This window comes from Colletotrichum costaricense (genome assembly GCF_030867565.1).
Source record: "Colletotrichum costaricense strain IMI 309622 chromosome Unknown Scaffold_7.1, whole genome shotgun sequence".
Lineage (NCBI taxonomy): Eukaryota > Fungi > Ascomycota > Sordariomycetes > Glomerellales > Glomerellaceae > Colletotrichum > Colletotrichum costaricense.
In genome coordinates this window covers 172,989-190,004 of record NW_026848236.1, presented here as the reverse complement: position 1 = coordinate 190,004, position 17,016 = coordinate 172,989, and the positions used below count along the sequence as shown (strand labels likewise).

At 53.3% G+C, this 17,016-nt stretch overlaps 6 protein-coding genes across 6 annotated transcripts, besides 1 other annotated feature; 4 read left to right on the top strand and 2 right to left on the bottom strand.

Annotated features, from left to right (window-relative positions):
- Positions 1-1,477: 1,477 nt before the first annotated feature.
- Positions 1,478-1,543: a sequence feature (Short protein (CCOS01_07270, KAK1527008.1) was converted to a misc_feature.).
- A 3,220-nt stretch (positions 1,544-4,763) lies between these two features.
- Positions 4,764-4,967, top strand: CCOS01_07269 (uncharacterized protein; the record flags this gene model as incomplete). Its single annotated transcript, XM_060455436.1, has 1 exon — positions 4,764-4,967. The coding sequence occupies one exon, from the start codon at positions 4,764-4,766 to the stop codon at positions 4,965-4,967; it is 204 nt and encodes a 67-aa protein (XP_060313328.1).
- Positions 4,968-6,596: 1,629 nt separating this feature from the next.
- CCOS01_07268 (uncharacterized protein) lies at positions 6,597-8,028 on the top strand (the record flags this gene model as incomplete). The annotated part of the gene is made up of 4 exons (XM_060455435.1): positions 6,597-6,717; positions 6,865-6,914; positions 7,176-7,582; positions 7,668-8,028. 4 exons carry the CDS (start codon positions 6,597-6,599, stop codon positions 8,026-8,028), a joined length of 939 nt encoding a protein of 312 aa, XP_060313327.1.
- A 1,795-nt stretch (positions 8,029-9,823) lies between these two features.
- Positions 9,824-10,129, bottom strand: CCOS01_07267 (uncharacterized protein; the record flags this gene model as incomplete). The annotated part of the gene is made up of 1 exon (XM_060455434.1): positions 9,824-10,129. One exon carries the CDS (start codon positions 10,127-10,129, stop codon positions 9,824-9,826), a length of 306 nt encoding a protein of 101 aa, XP_060313326.1.
- A 504-nt stretch (positions 10,130-10,633) lies between these two features.
- Positions 10,634-10,819, top strand: CCOS01_07266 (uncharacterized protein; the record flags this gene model as incomplete). Its single annotated transcript, XM_060455433.1, has 1 exon — positions 10,634-10,819. The coding sequence occupies one exon, from the start codon at positions 10,634-10,636 to the stop codon at positions 10,817-10,819; it is 186 nt and encodes a 61-aa protein (XP_060313325.1).
- A 266-nt stretch (positions 10,820-11,085) lies between these two features.
- Positions 11,086-12,011, bottom strand: CCOS01_07265 (uncharacterized protein; the record flags this gene model as incomplete). Its single annotated transcript, XM_060455432.1, has 2 exons — positions 11,086-11,143; positions 11,755-12,011. The coding sequence occupies 2 exons, from the start codon at positions 12,009-12,011 to the stop codon at positions 11,086-11,088; spliced, it is 315 nt and encodes a 104-aa protein (XP_060313324.1).
- A 2,238-nt stretch (positions 12,012-14,249) lies between these two features.
- Positions 14,250-16,458, top strand: CCOS01_07264 (glycosyltransferase family 2; the record flags this gene model as incomplete). The annotated part of the gene is made up of 5 exons (XM_060455431.1): positions 14,250-14,393; positions 14,462-14,563; positions 14,612-15,681; positions 15,731-15,924; positions 15,983-16,458. 5 exons carry the CDS (start codon positions 14,250-14,252, stop codon positions 16,456-16,458), a joined length of 1,986 nt encoding a protein of 661 aa, XP_060313323.1.
- Between the last annotated feature and the right edge of the window lie 558 nt (positions 16,459-17,016).

Here is a 17,016-nt window from a genome sequence, read left to right as displayed (position 1 = left end):
AAGCGCAGATAAAAGGTGAAATTGAGTGGCCGTTACGGATACATCAGGAGGGGCCCCCGTAGTTGCTTGGCAGATGAGATACGTAGTGACGTCCTCTGGATGCCTTCCGCTCTTTTGCCTTTGGGTTCCGTCTGTTCTTCCCTTCTCTCAACTGAAAGCCTCAAATGACTAGACGTCAAGATAGGTAGCACTTTCCTACCACTCTGTCATTGCCATGTCATTGTCCGAGTGCTGACCGTCCGTTCCTACCATTCCTCTCTGTCCCTTGGGGCTGCCGGAAACTCAGGAAGTCACTTCCCTTCCCTCCCAGATAAACCCCTGCCACAAAGAGCGCACGGAACGACAGGAGGAGAGACTCACTACCGGGTCCCAAGTCCCAACTGCTGCACTAGCACGGCACCGCATGGCAGGCATGGCAAGCGTGGCAGGCATGCCAGCAGGGGACCTGAATTTGTCTTAGCCTCACTTGCCCGCAGGCCTGTCAGCTTTTGATTGAGCCTTGCAGTCTGTGACATCATCTCGAACTGGTACCTCAGCCCGAAGTTTCTGGACTTTGTCGATTATGGAAGCTGCTCTTGCTGGTAATGTCTTTTTGTAGATACTGCGGTGCATTGCTACCCGAGCAGTTTCCACGTCCCATCTTGTTTTCGAGATGCGGGAAAGAAGCAGCAGGGCAGGGAGAGATTAGAGAAGAAAGTGCGGCAAGACAGGCAACGACAGGCAAGACAAGTCTAGAATCTTTGGATCATGTCGGAGGCAACTCCTTCAAGCTTAAAGCGCCTCCAAGACTCCAGCAGATTCACCCCCACTCTGTCAGGTCAGGTTTTGCCATGTCAATATCTGCTGCTTTCTTCTTCTCATCCCATCTGCTTCACTTCCCGCCAACCTCCGAGCTGGCGTGCGCTCGCATGTACATACACACTGGCGCTGCCGCCGCGGCGCTTCCACTGCCCTTGGTTCGGTTTGGTTAAATGCTTAGCAACAGGTGGTCACAACGTCCCTCTCAAGACTCCGTCGGGAAGTACCAGCGCCCATCACTCCACTTTGTGCGCCTAAGAGACTTGTTCCTGGAATTTCACCATTCTGCGAACCCGCATGGTTAATGAACAGACTCCACCCGCCGATTCAGAGTCAGCGGGGAGCGCTCTGCTACATACGCGATCAGAAGCCCATCCGAGGTGCTTGCTTTCCGCCCAACCGGCGCGTCGCTTGTCTTTCAGACTATCATGGACGAGGTCTTTCGAAATACATGTATTCGGGAGATTACTGACCAATTCCGACTCAGTACTCCTTGCGCTCGAAAAGAGGGAGTTACCCTCCCATCAGCGATCGTCATCTGCCACACTCCCCTGGCGCTGGCGGAACGCTCTGAAGAATTGGGCTCTAACTGACGGCGGACGCTTGCTGCTCGTCGTTAGATACAGCGCACATCCACTCTACTACGCGACGGGTAAGGAAGACGACAGAGATACCCCCAATGGTGGCCCCATTTCGCAATGAACATGGGAATCTCCATCGCCTCAGAATTAAGGTAGGAGACTAGGATCGGTTTGACATACTCGCTGATCGCCATCGCCCGTTTGCTTTGTCGTCTTACCCATACAACCCTCCGAGGGGTCACCCCGACCCTGTCAATCGGCTTCACAGCTCCCATGGTGGGAGTGCTGAGCCTCTCTCGCTCAGCCATTGTGCGTCCTCCGCCTGTACTATTTCCACCATCGACTCAGGTCACTCTCTGGTGCAAGCACGTCGGTGCAGCCTTTACGGACGGCATACTGCGTAATGGATGAGCTCCAGGCTTTCGTATCCTGTAGGGGGTGCCCCAGCGCCCGAATGGAGTTCAAAGCTGCCAGCCGCCCGAGACACGACTTGCGAATCTTCCTCTGCCTTCTTTCTCCTCTCCACCCCTCCTCCTAACTCCCGCTCTCCTCCTTCATCGGAGTGGCGGAATTCAGGAGATGAGGACGGGGTTCATGGAGGGACCTTCATTACGGGAAAATCACACCGGGTGACTGGCCACACAATACCGCCGAGACTGAGACTTGCTAGATCTTAGCGGTTTCTCAAGGTTGTCGCCTCACCTTCTCAAATGGTCGGTTTCCTTCCAATGACCATCTGTCAAAGACAACTTCGGGCCTGCACATCAACAGGGAGCATATGCAACCATCCAATAATCGCCATGGGACAGACACTTCGAGAGGCAAACAGTGAACGGAGGCTCGTTAAGCTCAAATGTCTCGCACAAATGATTGCGGCGTGACCAAAATGCCATACCTCAAGGAGTGCACCAGAAAATTCGGCAATATGCACTATGCAGACCTGGAGCAGAAGGAAGACCAACAGACTTGGAGTCGTGATCTTCAGGCACAACCGGACGGATGAGACACTTGCCCATCAGTGGCCAAGCCACTTCACTCGAGCAAATGCCGCGGGGGGTGCCACCACACCTCAACCGAAGCCTGCCGTTGGCTCGAGACTCTCGCTCTTGTCCCACAATGTGACGACGACAGAGACAATTGAATCCACAAAGAGATTGAGAGTCAGTCAGTCTAGACTCTACACTGAAAAGTCCTGACGCCCATTCGCACGGTAATTGCAAGAAGCTTTATTGTACCTCACAATGTGCTTCTGCCAGCGAATGAGCGGCGGCCGGGTACGCAGGCGCCGACTGCCATTGTTCAAAAGGTTCAGACAGAGGTACCACGATAACTACCAAGATGAAACCGGTTCCCCAGCTTGACGTGCTTATGTCCGCACCCAATCGGGGGTACAAAGTTCGAACTGTGTGGGTGGGCTTCCCAAATGCAAGGAACACATTGACATGCTATCCGTACTTGCGAGGAGATCCCCGTTAAGTCGATCAGTACGTTCTGCAGTGCCTGGTAAGTGCAGATTACCTTCATGTCTCTAGTTACGACCCTCGGCGTCGATGCCTGCGAACAGTTATGTGTGTTGGCGATGGCTCGCTAGTACCCGACGAGCTCGCGGGGGACGATTCACGACGAAGCGGTCAGAGGCGCCAAGAAGATGATGGAGAAGCAAATCCACAGAAGTTCGTCTGTTAATGGCGGGCAGGCGAAGCTTACGGTACATCAAACAAGAACGGGTGTGTGAGCTGCAACATGCGGTGGAAGGGAGAGAGACACACCGTTACTAGCATGACAACAGGAGTCAGGACTAGTACTCCGTAGCACTGCTCAATACGCTGGTCTGGGCAGGCAAAAGTCACTTGGCCCCCGGACATTAGTGCAGCGGATTGCCAAGTTGGCACCAAGAGCGGAGAGACGCAGGTTCCACCAGGTCCAGCATCATCCCCTGTCGGTGCTGACGACGACTCGTTGATTACAGGCTCGGCAAGGTGGATCGTGGGACGGCACAGAGGTTCGGATTCGAGAAGGCGAGGGAGAACTTGAGGGCTGATGGAGCCTTGTGTCTCGACTTGGGTCGATTGGGTTATGGCGTGGCATTCCGGAGTCGCACTGGAGAGCCCGGAGAGAAGGCGTTCCTTTCCTTTCGCGGATTTACCCTCAATCAGGCCTGGTATGGCGGCTCGCTGTCGTCGTCGACTCGTCGAATCTGTGCTCGTTGTCGGTTGATCGGTTCAGTCTCTCACCATTCTGGCCCTGTGCCCCCCAACGACTTTTTTCTGATATTTTCCATCCCGATTCAACTGGAGCGCCAGTCGTCCTCCTGGTCAGGCGCCTTTGCTAATTGAAATACTCAAGCCGTTCCTGTCACATTACCCGCGGGTTGTGAAATCCTTCCCGAGTCTGGACTGCGTCTGCATGCTCCAAGACCGTAATCAAGGCTCTTGGTGTGTCGGCGAACGGATACGGCGGCACTCTGCCCAGAGTATTCCCCTTTCCTGTCGCGGGATCGCCTTTTCGCAGGCGAATTAGAATCGTTGCAGTCTCGAAGAAGCTGCAAGTCGCTGGAGACATTCAGGTCTTGGTGTTCTTGGTGGCCTTGGTGTGATGGTGCGGCCTTTGATCCTTCGGATGAGGCGGAATTCAGGGGCCTTATCCCGCCACCGTTTTTCTGTCTTTCGCTGGGTCGAAGTCCGGGGTTGGAAGGTCATCGATTCGTCGGACTTTTGCATCGACACCAAGGACCCAAGCTATTGGCGTATTTTGTGTCGGTGCCGAGTGGTGCCGCGGTGTTGATAGTGGTGGTGGGCGACGTATTGTGGCATCGTAATCCAACAAAAGGTCACCACCCAAAACATCGGATTTTTATGAGCTTCGACATGGTCATTCAGTCAGATCTCTGCTGTGCGAAGAAGGATGACTGAAGTCAGGAAGCAGACGGGGGGCGACGCAGCGATTATGTACTGGAGAGGTGGGCAAATACGAGATTCTGGGGGATACGATCTATCCCTTTAGTATTCACCCCCTGGATGCCCTCGCCCATCACCATGCTGTTTTGGGCATGTTACGGGTTACGAGCCATTGCTGCTCTCAGGCTTAACACGGTGGCCGAGAAGCCCGGTAGGCGTCAGTTGGAGAAGCACCACAACATGACTCGGGCGGAGCGTTCTCACTGCTCGGGCGGCTTACTAACGCACGTTCTAGGCTCTGTAGGCCCTTGTAGGGCGCGCAAGGCGTGGAGGGCGAGTTTGGGGGCTGCTTCGCATTGCGATTTATGGTTAAGTTTAACTCATTGCGGCTCTGGGGAAATTGGGGTGTTGTCTGAAGAAACTGCGAGTGCGCGCAGGGCATCACATCGAGGTGAAGATTGCCTCATGACAGCTTCGGCTCCAGCTCATGCATGTGAGACTTTGGGGGGAAGGCGGGACGCGACTCCCGCTCAACTCGCACTGCACGCGAGGACCTGAGCAGTGGAATGTACGACAGAGCCTGCCTGGTTCAGGTGAGTCTAATCGACCATCCACACGACATTGCCTTTGCGTAGGAGCTCTCTTGTCCTATCTTTGTGTCGACTTGGATAGGTTTGGAGCAGCTTCGTAGGATTGATCTCGTATCGCTTACCCGGGCGCTTGACTGAGGTACATAGGAAGCTCTCAGGAATAGGGTATATACACCTCACCTCATACTAAACAAAGAAGCTCATCGAATTGAATATTGGGACGCTTTGCACATTTGCTTCCACTTGTGGATAGGCAGGCTCGCTGCCATCCAGGCTGATGGCTCAAGGACCGGCTAACATCACGACGACTCTCACGGAGTCGAGTGTCAGTTTCGTCGTCGGCTATGTCACAAGGTGGGGCCATGCCAGCCTGTCGGAGTTTTGCCAGTGCCTCTCTATTGACTATGTATACTCGATCATATGGGAGATGCAAGGAATTGTCAATTGCCAGTGAGTTGCTATATATCCATTTGTTCAGCAACTTCACTTTCCACTGTTCATTTGGGCAAATGATAGCTGGATATTATCCGCTTGTGTGAGGAATACTGCGTCTGTTTACTGCCAGTGAGAAGAATGCCTATTGGCTCACTCAAACTCGATTATTTACTTACCTAGTACACTCACTCACTCATGCACTTCAAAACTCATACTCGATCAGTAAATCACACTCGTCATTACATGCTTCGAGAAACATCTCCTAGCCCATAGGCACGATCTAAAGCACTATTCATCATCAACATTGGATCTTATCTCTTCGGCGCAGCCACGGACGCCGTCCCGACCAGGTCGTGGGCGGCCGGCCAACGCCTTTTTCCCAATCGGGAAGAGACGGTGCATATGCTTGTTTTTTAGCTCGCCCACATGCGCCGGGCCCAGCGGACAGCCCAGCTGAGGCTAGAGCTACCTCTACCTCGAAGCTAACGAGAGGAAAATCAAGGTGAATGAGTGAGCGTGGTGAGGTACTCCGTACCTTCAGGTGAGGTGATGTAATGGGGAAGGACACCAGGTGGCTGCCAAATAAAGCTAGCAAATTCGATGCTGCCGCCAATGCTAATGCCAATGCCAATGCGAATTGCCAACATCAAATGGGAGAGCACAACCGAATCATCGACCCCGGACTCACACTCGCCTTCCTGTACCTATCAATGTACTCATTAGGTCCTGCCGCTGTCATTCGACGCGAGATAAGCGGGCAGGGTCAAAGGTCTGGTTCCTGTCCTTTTTCAGCCCCTCCTGCCAATATTTTCTCAGCTCTTGGATGGGCAGGCGAGCTGGGCCCAGAACGTGAGGAATGTCACCAAAGACCTGTATCCGTAGGCTAGCCTCCTTCTCTCGCAGTATGTCTCTCTTTTTTTTCCTCCGTCCTCATCGTCATCTTTTTTTCTCTTCCTTCCATCTGCTCCACCCAAAGACCCCAGCCTGCGCCTGCCTCCCCGGTCCCGTCCATTGAGTGAGTGACACTGTGACAGTGAGGTAGCTCATCCCGTCGGACCCCGTCAGCCATCTTCATCGCCTGCTACAATCGTCCTCCGGTCTGCACTCCGACCCTTTGTTCTCCTTTCGTCATTGCATCTTCCCGTCGAGCTCTCTCGCGATCAAGAAAGTGCTTCTTTTGCTCATCACGGTCTTTAAGCAGCACATTTACGCCCACTAACACAAAGATCTCACATTTCACGTTAAACCCCCTTCAAACCTTCCTTTAGTCTCCCAACATCTACGGCGCAAATAAAATGAGAAACGCTGTTCTTCTCGCCGCCGGCCTGACGGCTGTTCGTCACGCATCTGCCGCGTACGATACGACAATCTGCGGCAAGACAAACAAGTTCACGAGCTCAGATACCCAATTCATCTGTACGTGGATCCCCCATCACACTCCTAGGTCTGACTCCGGGTCATTCGACGACACCTACTTCCATGTAAACGCCGTCAACCTAGATTCAGCACAACATACTCGTTTTGCCTTTTATCGTAGATCAGGCTAATACGAGAATTCTGCAGTCCAGTCAAATGCTTGGAACCCTGTTGGAAATGGCTCCTCGTGCGTATCGGTAAGTAGTGTGACGTGACCAACCGTCGTATCTAGGCTTGAGAGTCTATCTACACCTCGTTGCTCCTATCATGCCCCTCTCCTACCCATATCATACCATCCCGCTCCCGTCAGCCTGCCTCGACCCTGCATATCATCACGAGCTCCGTCGCGACTTTCTTCCACCTGCCATTCTTATCAGCCTTCTCCTCCCATGCCCGGAAATCCTGTACCCTCATGGCCTGACCACATCGACTAACACGATGCTCTTCGCGACGCGTAGGTTGACCAATCCATTCCGGCCTTCGATGCCAACTGGAACTGGGAAGATGACAAGAACAACGTCCACTCATTCCCCCATGTCCGCTTCAACTCCACAAGGCTGCCAACCAAGCTGAGCGCCATCAAGACGATGCGCCTGGCGACGCAATGGACCATGCGCAAAGGCAACCCCGAGAACGACCCCCCTCGCAACTTTGCCGCCACCACCTGGGCGGAGAGCAAAGCCGAGCTCAGCGGCGTCGTCGCCAATGCCGCGTGGGATTTCTTTGTCGACAAGAACAAGACCAAGACATACAACCCCATTGACTCGGAGGCGGAGATTATGATCTGGCTGGGCAAAGTCGGAAACCCGTACCCGCTGATGGGCGATTCCATTCTCACCAACATCACACTCGGCTCGACAGAGTTGTAAGCATTTCTCCCAGATTCCCCCCGCTCGTGATTTTTCACGTATTGTATACCATATTACGGTGATGCTGACGTGCTTCTGCAGCTCCCTCTGGTTCGATACCAACCAGCGCAACCAAAAGGTCTTTACCTGGGTCACGCGCGACGGTTCCGACGTCACCCAGTTCAATGAGGATATCACGCCGCTACTCAAGTTCGTCCTGGACTCTGGAGAGATTGACAGCGACTCGTGGCTCGGCTTAGTCGAGTTCGGCTCCGAGGCATGGCATTCGCCGGAGAACATCACCTTCAGCGCGGCTCACTTTAGCATGGACCTCGACAACGGCGACAGCGGTTCCAGCAGCGGCAGTGGTAGCGACGATAAGAACGCGGCCGGAAGAAGCGCGCTTTCGGTGTTGGGTCTGGCTTCGGCTTTGCTACTGTCGATTTCGGCTTTGGCTATGTAAATCCACATGCTTTTCACTTTTGTTACTACAAACAAGTCCGCGTAAAGGCGGAACGGGATGACGGCTTGGAGTACAGCATTTAACTGGTTCGTTGATGATATCCGGGGTTCAAAATAGCAGTGAATTCGAGGTTGTTTGAACCTCGACAGACATTGTACTTAATCAATACATAATCGCATAGAGAGAGCACGGGAACTTTTTCCACGCCTCGAATAAGCGTGTTTTTGTGACGTTGTCTACAATCCCGAGCTAAGATCATCCAGACTTTGTCTTACTTCTTGAGGATAATTCCTAACTCTGCGGGAAATCCACATCAGCTACGTGTGACTAACAGCAAGGCTAGCCTTGAAGCTCTAAAAGATCCCGGAGCTCGCGCCGAAATCTCGATTGGAGGGGTCACCGGAAGGAGCGTACCTTGCCTGGACGGTGACACATTCTCATGCGAGATCGCTGGTCACACACACATGTGCACACACACAGGCACCCTCCCAGTAATCAGGCCATTCAGAGAAGATGGCGGCCTCCCAGGAAGCCAGGTCGGAAAGAGAGCACAGTCTAAACATAGCACTTCCAGTCATCATCCGAATGGCGTTGCCTCCCTCGCCTCCAGTGTCCGTATCCTAAGCCCCAGCCTCTGCTGAACATCCTCTTTCAAGCTGGACAGAGACAGTGTCAGCCACTGACGGTTGTAATACGGTCAAAAGGCTACTTCTTGCCGCTTGGTAGCAAGAGCGTGTGTATGGCGGTCCGATGCGGGCATTAGGCGTGAGCAGTAGGGACATTAGCATGCAGTAAGCCAGCCATTGATACTCTGGGCCTCGCGTTGTTTATTGCCAGTCTCCAGCCTGCAGACGGAAGACCGTTTTCGACGAACCATGCTGAGAACGCGTATGGCAATCTCGTTTTCCATGAGTTGGTGGTGGGCAGCATGCATCTCGGCGCTCGCAAAGGATCAGTTGCCGGGATGTTTTTTTAATGGAGACATTGTGGCATGGATGATGGATGGAGGGTGGGATGGTGGGATGGTGTGCACGGTCTTGGCGGAGATGGTAGGGAAAGGGGCGGGTTGGGCGGAGCGGGATTGGAGAAGAAGGAGACTGGACTGGTTGGTTTGCGGCTGGCGGCTTGCCTCACAGGCCAAGAGACCAATACCATACTGGTGGCGGGGAATCAGGTTGACTCTACCTACTCCGTATGCAATCCGACGGGAAGAGGAAAGGAAATTGTACCAAGATGCTGCGTCATCGAGATCCACGCCTCGGAGAGTGGCCTCAATCCGGGACAGCAAGATCCGTAGGACAGTCGCAGAACAATAGTCTGATATCCACACATGGCGAGAAGCGGCGAGAAAATTGGTGTTGTCGTTCCAATGTTGACGGTGTGAGGAAAAACCAAGGAAAAAAGACCAGGAGCTTATCTGGCGCGCCATTCTTTCGTATTGGCGGCTTGGCGCGCGTGCCGCCATGCCGAAGTAGCCAAGACAACGGGCGGCTTAAACGGCGACGACAACGTATGGATATGGGTGGCGGAGAGGAGTTAGAGATCGCGGAATATTCGTTTGACTTCTTTCTTCTTGCCGATGATGTGCTGCAGGATAGCAACCGAGATGAGGATGTCAGGTCAGGTTTTGCGTACTGTTCACCCCTTCATTACGGATATTTAGCCAGCATTTTGAGGGTACTTTGGGAACATGGTAAATGTCACTCCCCAATATGTACCGCTGTGAGCGTGCGATTATTCGCTTCGCCGCAAAACAGTGCCTTGTACCGTGCTTCAGCGCGGAGTAGGATGCAGCTCAGGACTTCAGATAAACCATCCCGATGAAAGCGAAAAATGACCTATGGATGATGTTGCGATAGCGGAAGCTCCAGCGGGCGACAATAGACACGAGACCGGGGTAAACCAGGTCGCTCCAGCCGTTCAGCTGGCTTTGGCTCGCCATGTCTCGGTATTGGAGAACCGGATCGACGTGGCGGGTGTGAATCGTCAACAATATGTTCTGTGACTTTGCTAGGTGAGTCGAGACTTTCATTGCCCGCGTGGCACGGTGGATCCGATGGAATTCGTGGTAGCTGGGGTGCGGAGGAATCTTGGGGCCCATTGTTCCAATGGAACGGCGGGATGCGAGGCTCGAGAGCGAGAACGACAGGCGAAATTATTGAAGAATGCCCCAGTCAGATCAGGAACCGGAGCGTCAATGTGGGTAGAGAGAGTCCAGTTGGCGCTGGTACATCTTCTATAGAAGGCGCTTGATCATCGCCTCTCTGAGAAGATCCCGATCGCCAGTGTTCGTACGAGCCATTGCCAATAGTCAAAGCCTCTTCTCGAGACTCTGTGACCGCAAAGATACCTGGCAAGCGTCATCGTTGCTCAGGCCAAGCGCGATGTAAGACAAGGATTCGTCAGCGATGCTCTGCAGAGGGGACGGTTGGGCGGCGACCAATATTGCCGCTGCTCATTCAAAAGGTAAACGGCGGCGACGGAGACTGCTGAGCCAAGGAGCAGAAGAAAGAAACACTGCAGAAAGACAACGGTGAGCTATCCGTCAAACACGCGAGAGAGCACGCGCCAGCGAATGAGGATGTCGAAATAGCCTCTGAGGTGGATGCTGTCAAGGTTTAGGCTTATTCGCTTATTGGCGCGGGCAACGTATGCGTATGTAGTCAGGTATCATTGGGCAAGCGAAGGAAGAAACGGTCTCGAACTGGTGGCCCAATTGCGTGGTATTGAGCCTCCAAGGCTTTGGGGCTGGAGAAGGTATTGGTGGGCCAGTCAGACAGGATGCGCATGATGGGTAGAAGTCGCTGGCGTTGTTTGCATGTGCTGCAGTGGCAATACGAGTAGCGTGGTGGTTTTTGACCATCAGAGATTTGAGAGAGGTAGGTATGCGTTGTTGGTCGGCATTAGTCGTCCGTCAGTAGGGCGACGTTGGAGAAGCCCACAAGCCACAGACGGGGTGTTGAAAAGTTGGAACAAGCCGAGGAAGACAAAGGAGGCTGGTGTCTCTCTTCAGGATTGCAAGTTCCCAGATCCCAGCACAGCTGAAGGAATGGAGCTTCAGGCAGCCCGGCGACTACCGATGGTCGATCTGATAGCAACGGCCGCCGGCTCGGGTCTAGTAGCGTGGGAATGTGGTTAGCAGTGATTCAGTGAATGCCAATCGTGGGCCCATTCCCACCGTGGGCTAGCTCAACGCTTTGTGTTTTTGAGTTCCAAGGTTATCTGCGTAGCGCGGCGGGTCAGAGAAGCTAGCTGGCAGCCTGGCAGACGTTGAATCAGAATTTTTTCGATGATGGCGGCACTGAGCAGATTGCAGGTTTGAAAAGGGCCGGAAAGCTTGCTGCACTTTGAAGCATGCAAGTCGATAGTGCGTAGATGTGTGCGGGATGGTTCGCTGTGTGGTATCGGCATCCCGGTTGATGCTGTCAAATGGCGGTCCAGATTGATGCTCTGACCATCAAAGGTCCGCACATTTTGACAGGGACAGCCTGCTCGACAGCTGCCAACCCTGCTCCTGTCTCTTTTCCCTGCCGTGATTGTAGCTCCTTCATCTTCGATCTCCGCTCTGCGGTGTTCCCTAATGATTCTTATCCGACGTACGGAGTATGCGGTACACATAATTTGCGAGCAAGGAGGCACAAGTGAGAGCAGGAGCGACAGCATGCCCGACACAGCAAGAAGTGGGGGTCTATCTACCCAAGGTGCCTACCTTGTCCAGATACGAACCTCAGAGATATGAACCACGACAGGCAGGCAGGTGCAACAAAACAGGCCACAACAGGCGGGAAGGAAGATAGAAAGAAGTAGCTGCTCATCCGGAAGGCGGCCGACACGATGAGGCGCTGTGGTGGCTGCAGTTCGTGCCGTTCGTGGCTTCTTCCCACAAGTTCCCAGAGCAAGTCGCATGTCGACTTTCCCTCTGGGGCCTTGGCGCCCGTGATGTGGTTGACGCTAGCAGCGCCTGCAGGTCTACCCCTGTTCATGATCCGGTACGTACACTACTGTGATAGTCAGCTCATGGTTCCGTTGCACTTGCCGATAAGGTAGGTAACGTCTTGGCGGCTCTTTCCCAGGCCCATGGGCTTTTTTCAATGTCCATCCATCCTCGCCTTGTCCTCTGGTGTTTGCGCTTGCAAGAATCTTCCGAGTAACTGCCCTGAATTGTCAGTCCAAAACGCCGCAAATGCAACAGGCAAACCGGGAAATAGGCCCACGTTTGATGATGCAGGTGGCTTTTCCTTTCTTGCCCACCCTGTCTCTCCCGCGACTCCCGCCTGCCTGCCCACCTGCCACCTGCTTTGCGGTTTGCCATACTATGGATGGCAGGCACGGGACACCTACCTTATTTCCCACAGCCCTGCTTTCATCTTTTGTATCCTTCCTCTGGAACTGCCATCTGGGACATGGCTATTATCTGACGCCTTCTTTGCTTCCATGGGTACTCTGTACGGAGCAAGGTATCTTGCTCTCTAAACTGGCAGGCGAATGTTTCCCTCATTGATATTTACAGGCTGCATTGCCCAATCATGTACGGAGTCCACTCCGACCGGCCCCACTCCACTCCGGCGTGGCATCAGATTATGTTTCCCATGCTCTTCTCATTCTTCGTGCTTTCCTGACTCTTGGATCCAAGTCATGATTTCTCTCCGCTCCGTTTGTCACTTTTTGCCCAGCTTCTCTTCCCGGCTGATTTCCTTTGGCCCAGCCCCCTGCCTTCATACCCCCACACGATTTATTGTACCGGTACTTGACTCCGTAGCCATGTGGAAATCCTGAAGCCAGGTTATTTCCCCCAGGGCTTCGCGGTTCACCTGCAGTCTGCGGCGACTGTCAACCTTCTATGCAGATTTCGGCCATGGACAGCAACCTACGGTCATTAGCCTTGAGCTAGCCGTAGCACGCTGCTACGCTGACATGCCTTAATCTGAGATATTGGGTCCAACTGCAATGGCACCTGCTAAGGCCAGTAGGTATTCTGACTCTTTCCCAGCGGTGATGTCACAACATCTCTCCCACCGGGCCATTGCCATGATTTGCAAGCGACGGGAGTCAACACAATCCGTAACCAGGCAGCTAAGCGCATGCAGACATGAGAGACATACCCGCAGTGAACCGGCCCTTGTAACCGCCAAACGGTCCAATGGTCGCTATATCCCTGCCACGATCTCTTTCACTTGCCCACACATTAGCCACTGGTGGGCTGGCGACTCGCGGGGATATTCATGGCAGGGGCAGAGAAGTGTCCTTGTCGATTTTGTAGAAGGTACCTACGACCTGGGTATTATTCAACGAATAAACATGGTCATCTTGAAAGCAAGCCCGGAGCAGCCCAGCCCAGCCCAGCCTAGCAATGAGGTACTTACCTATGGAATACCACCATGCCGTACGTATTCGTGCCTCATTCCGTGGCCGTGATACTGTATACACATCCTTGCAGGAGGGAGCAAGACGGTGTGTTTACTCCTGCTTGGCCTGAAGTGGCCTGCTACTACGGCTCGTCTTGTCTTCCTCTGCCTTTTCTCCAGGCCGTTTATTCCTGTTTCTCGTATGCTCGCGTGTCCGTCTGGGCTATACGCATGCCGTAAGGTAGCCGCACCTTCCTCTCTCCACGCTGTGGTGAACCTGCCTGTTTGGGTCCGCTACATTCACCAGCCCCATCCTATCTCGGCTTCACCTTGGGCTCTCACCACATCCAATCCCGGTTACTGCCTGTCTTCCCCTCCACCTCACCTTACCTCGCCTCTCCTAAGGAACCCTACACCTTCTCCTCCGTCATTCCGCCGTCTGTGTGGCTTACCTTGAACAAAACCTTTCCTCCCTCCGTCCCGCTCGTTGCACCTAGAAGCTAGACGTTGGCTCCTAGTCCTCCGCTGCCATCATCGCGCTACTCTCGCCGCCTCGCCCGCTCGCTAGTTCAACTCCACGAGGCTGGTCTACTTTCAATTTTCAGTCACTCGCTTTGACGACTTTCGCTGCTCTCTCTTTCTTCCAGCTTCGAGCTCTTGTCACACACTCACCCGCGTTCGGTGCTGAGAGACTCTGCCGTCTACTTCGAGGAACCTAATGGGAGTACATCGACACTTGAAGCCATCTTCGTTTGCCTCACCACCCCTTCCGCGCACTCGCTATACTGCCAGCCCGAGCCGACTCTCGATCTCCTCCACACATAGTAATCTTGTGTGAAAGTAGCTCGTGTCGCTTTATGGGAACCTGATACCACAATGTCGCCTCCTTACACAACACGGGGAGCTTCTCCCGACTCGAGCCTGACGCCCCCGACTAATCCGTTCGGTTCTAACCCGTTCGACACCGACAACGATTCGAGCGCGGCCCCCTCCCTCGCCAGTGACTCGACTTTTACTGTGGTACGTTTCCATGAAGTGCCACTGGCGATGGCTTCCGGCCTGAAGGAAAAGGGACTGACATATCTCAGAACGCTGTTGGGCAAACACATCCGTACGACACCACAGACAGATCAGGTCAGAGATCGAGCTGGGCCGACTCCTCTCACCACCGTCTAAGCAGACCCGATATCGTAGGTTGCTCAACATCTGTTTCTTCAAGCCCAACTGACAGGTACCAGGAGCCCTCGCCGCTGGGCAGAGAAGTTCCAGTCTATAATGAAAAGGGCCATCATCAATCCTCTTCTGAGACGGACGTTGAAGCTAGCCATGTTCCGCCTGTTATTTCGGACCCCGAGAAGGCAAAGGAGACGCACACGACCGCACTTCCACCCTCATCAGGCGAGTCTTTTCCCAAGAGACTTTACGGGCGTTTCCGCGCAACCTACTGCCCCAAGGAAGAGCCGCCTTTGGTCTTGCCCGTATGCCCGAACGACACCGAGAAGCTCAGCTACGTTCACACCAACCGACTGCTTCTCTACATCTTTGGCGTCTTCTCTTTCCTCTCGCTCGGCGCCGGAATGTGGCTGTTCGCGCTCTCTGCCCCGGCATTCTATTGGTATGGCGTCTTCGCGGGAGCAATGTGCATCTACTTGTTGATCTCCTACGCCGTCGGAATCATTGGACGAGACTGGGATTACAAGGCTCACTTGGATTTGGTTGAGCGCTTCCCTATTACCGAAGACAACGCCCCGACTGTCGATATCTACCTCCCCTGCTGTTCCGAGCCCATCGAAATTCTGGAAAACACATATAAGCACATTGTCAATATTGATTGGCCTGCGTCCAAGCTCCAGGTTCACGTCATGGACGACGGCAACTCGGAACCGGTTCGACTTCTCGCTGAGAAATATGGCTTCAACTACTCCGTCCGCGATGACCGGCCCCGTCTCCGAAAGGCTGGCAACCTGCGATGGACCTTTGCACAGACCAGCGGACAGTTCTTTGCCATTTTCGATGCTGACTTCTGCCCACGCCCTGACTTTGTTAAGGAATTGATGGTTGAGCACTTGGGCGATGATAAGACGGCCCTTGTTCAGAGCCCTCAGTACTTCCGCGTCACTGACGACCAAACTTGGGTTGAGCAGGGTGCGGGTGCCACTCAGGAATTGTTCTACCGTGTCGTGCAGGTCAATCGTAACAGATGGGGAGCCTCAATCTGCGTTGGTAGCAATGCTCTCTACCGTCGTGAGTCTCTTGTCGAGGTCGGTGGAACGGCCGAAATTGGCTTCTCCGAGGATGTTCACACTGGGTAGGTTTGATCCAACCAACTTGCAAGACCATTGACTAATATTTCACAGTTTTGGTGCGGTTGACCGCGGCTGGAAGGTCAAGTACATCCCTCTCTGCCTCGCCACCGGTGTTTGCCCCAACTCTCCTCGCGCCTTCTTCTCCCAGCAGATGCGATGGGCTCGTGGTTCAACGACTCTTCTTACAAACGGCCACTTCTGGGTCTCGAATCTCACCCTCATGCAAAAGATCTGTTATCTGTCAGGTTTGTACTTCTACTTCACAGCGATACAGCGACCATTCGCCCATCTAACCAAATACAGGCTTCTTGTACTACGCTGCAGTTTCACTCAACATCTTCCTTGCCCCTATTGCCGGCACTCTTCTCCTTGCTATCCGCCCGGAATGGTTCAAGTTCTGGAACCTGGCTTTTGCTATCCCTTCGATCCTATATGGTGTGATCCTCATGCGTTGCTGGGCTAAGGCCAAATATGGCTTCAACGTGCAGCATGCCATGACGGTCCAGAGCTACGCCTACCTCACCGCTATCAAGGATCGTCTCTTCAACATTGAGCTTCTCTGGGCTGCCTCTGGCGACTCCAAGGCCCACAAGAGCAACAAGTATCGCAACATGCGCGTTCTTTGCATCATCTGGACCCTAATTGTCACTGGTGCCATGGTCGGTGTCGTCACATGGCGTCTTGTCACTGGCTTCACCTGGTATCACCCCTTACCACTGATCATCATCAACGTCTACAACCTGTTTATCAACCACTACTTCATGTTCTGCAACTGGTAAAATTCTACCGGTGTCTAGGCATGCGAGGGTTGTGAAAACGATGAAGAGGTGTTTGTTATTAAAAGCTTGCATTATACATGGACAAATGGAGTCAAGACATTTGATTTTTTGCGATTGAGATGACGGAGGTAGCATTGACGGTTTTACCCGTATGGAAACGGCCTTATACTATACCATGGACATAGACGCAAGCACTTAAGTCTGCCTGCACACACTGCTTCCACAGCATACATAGTTGGTGCTCTTGTATATCACGGTGGATAGAGTAATCGTGGAAGTACCCTGGCAGCGCTGCTGCTCTTCATAATCATAGTAAATAGTAATACTTGTACGAAGAATTTGCGATCTCTTTCATCCTTGAAAGTAATTTGTCGACCTCGAGACTCGCTTAGGAGTCTTGGGGTTTCGTCTTCTGCCCCGAGCTCGCCTGCTCGTGTTCGGCTGTGCCACATTCTTCGTAACCTTAGAGTCGCAACAATTCTTCCGGATCAAATTTAACAACTAGTGTATTTAATGGATCCAAGCTATTCATATGCTTCCACACATCTTCGAGGTTGT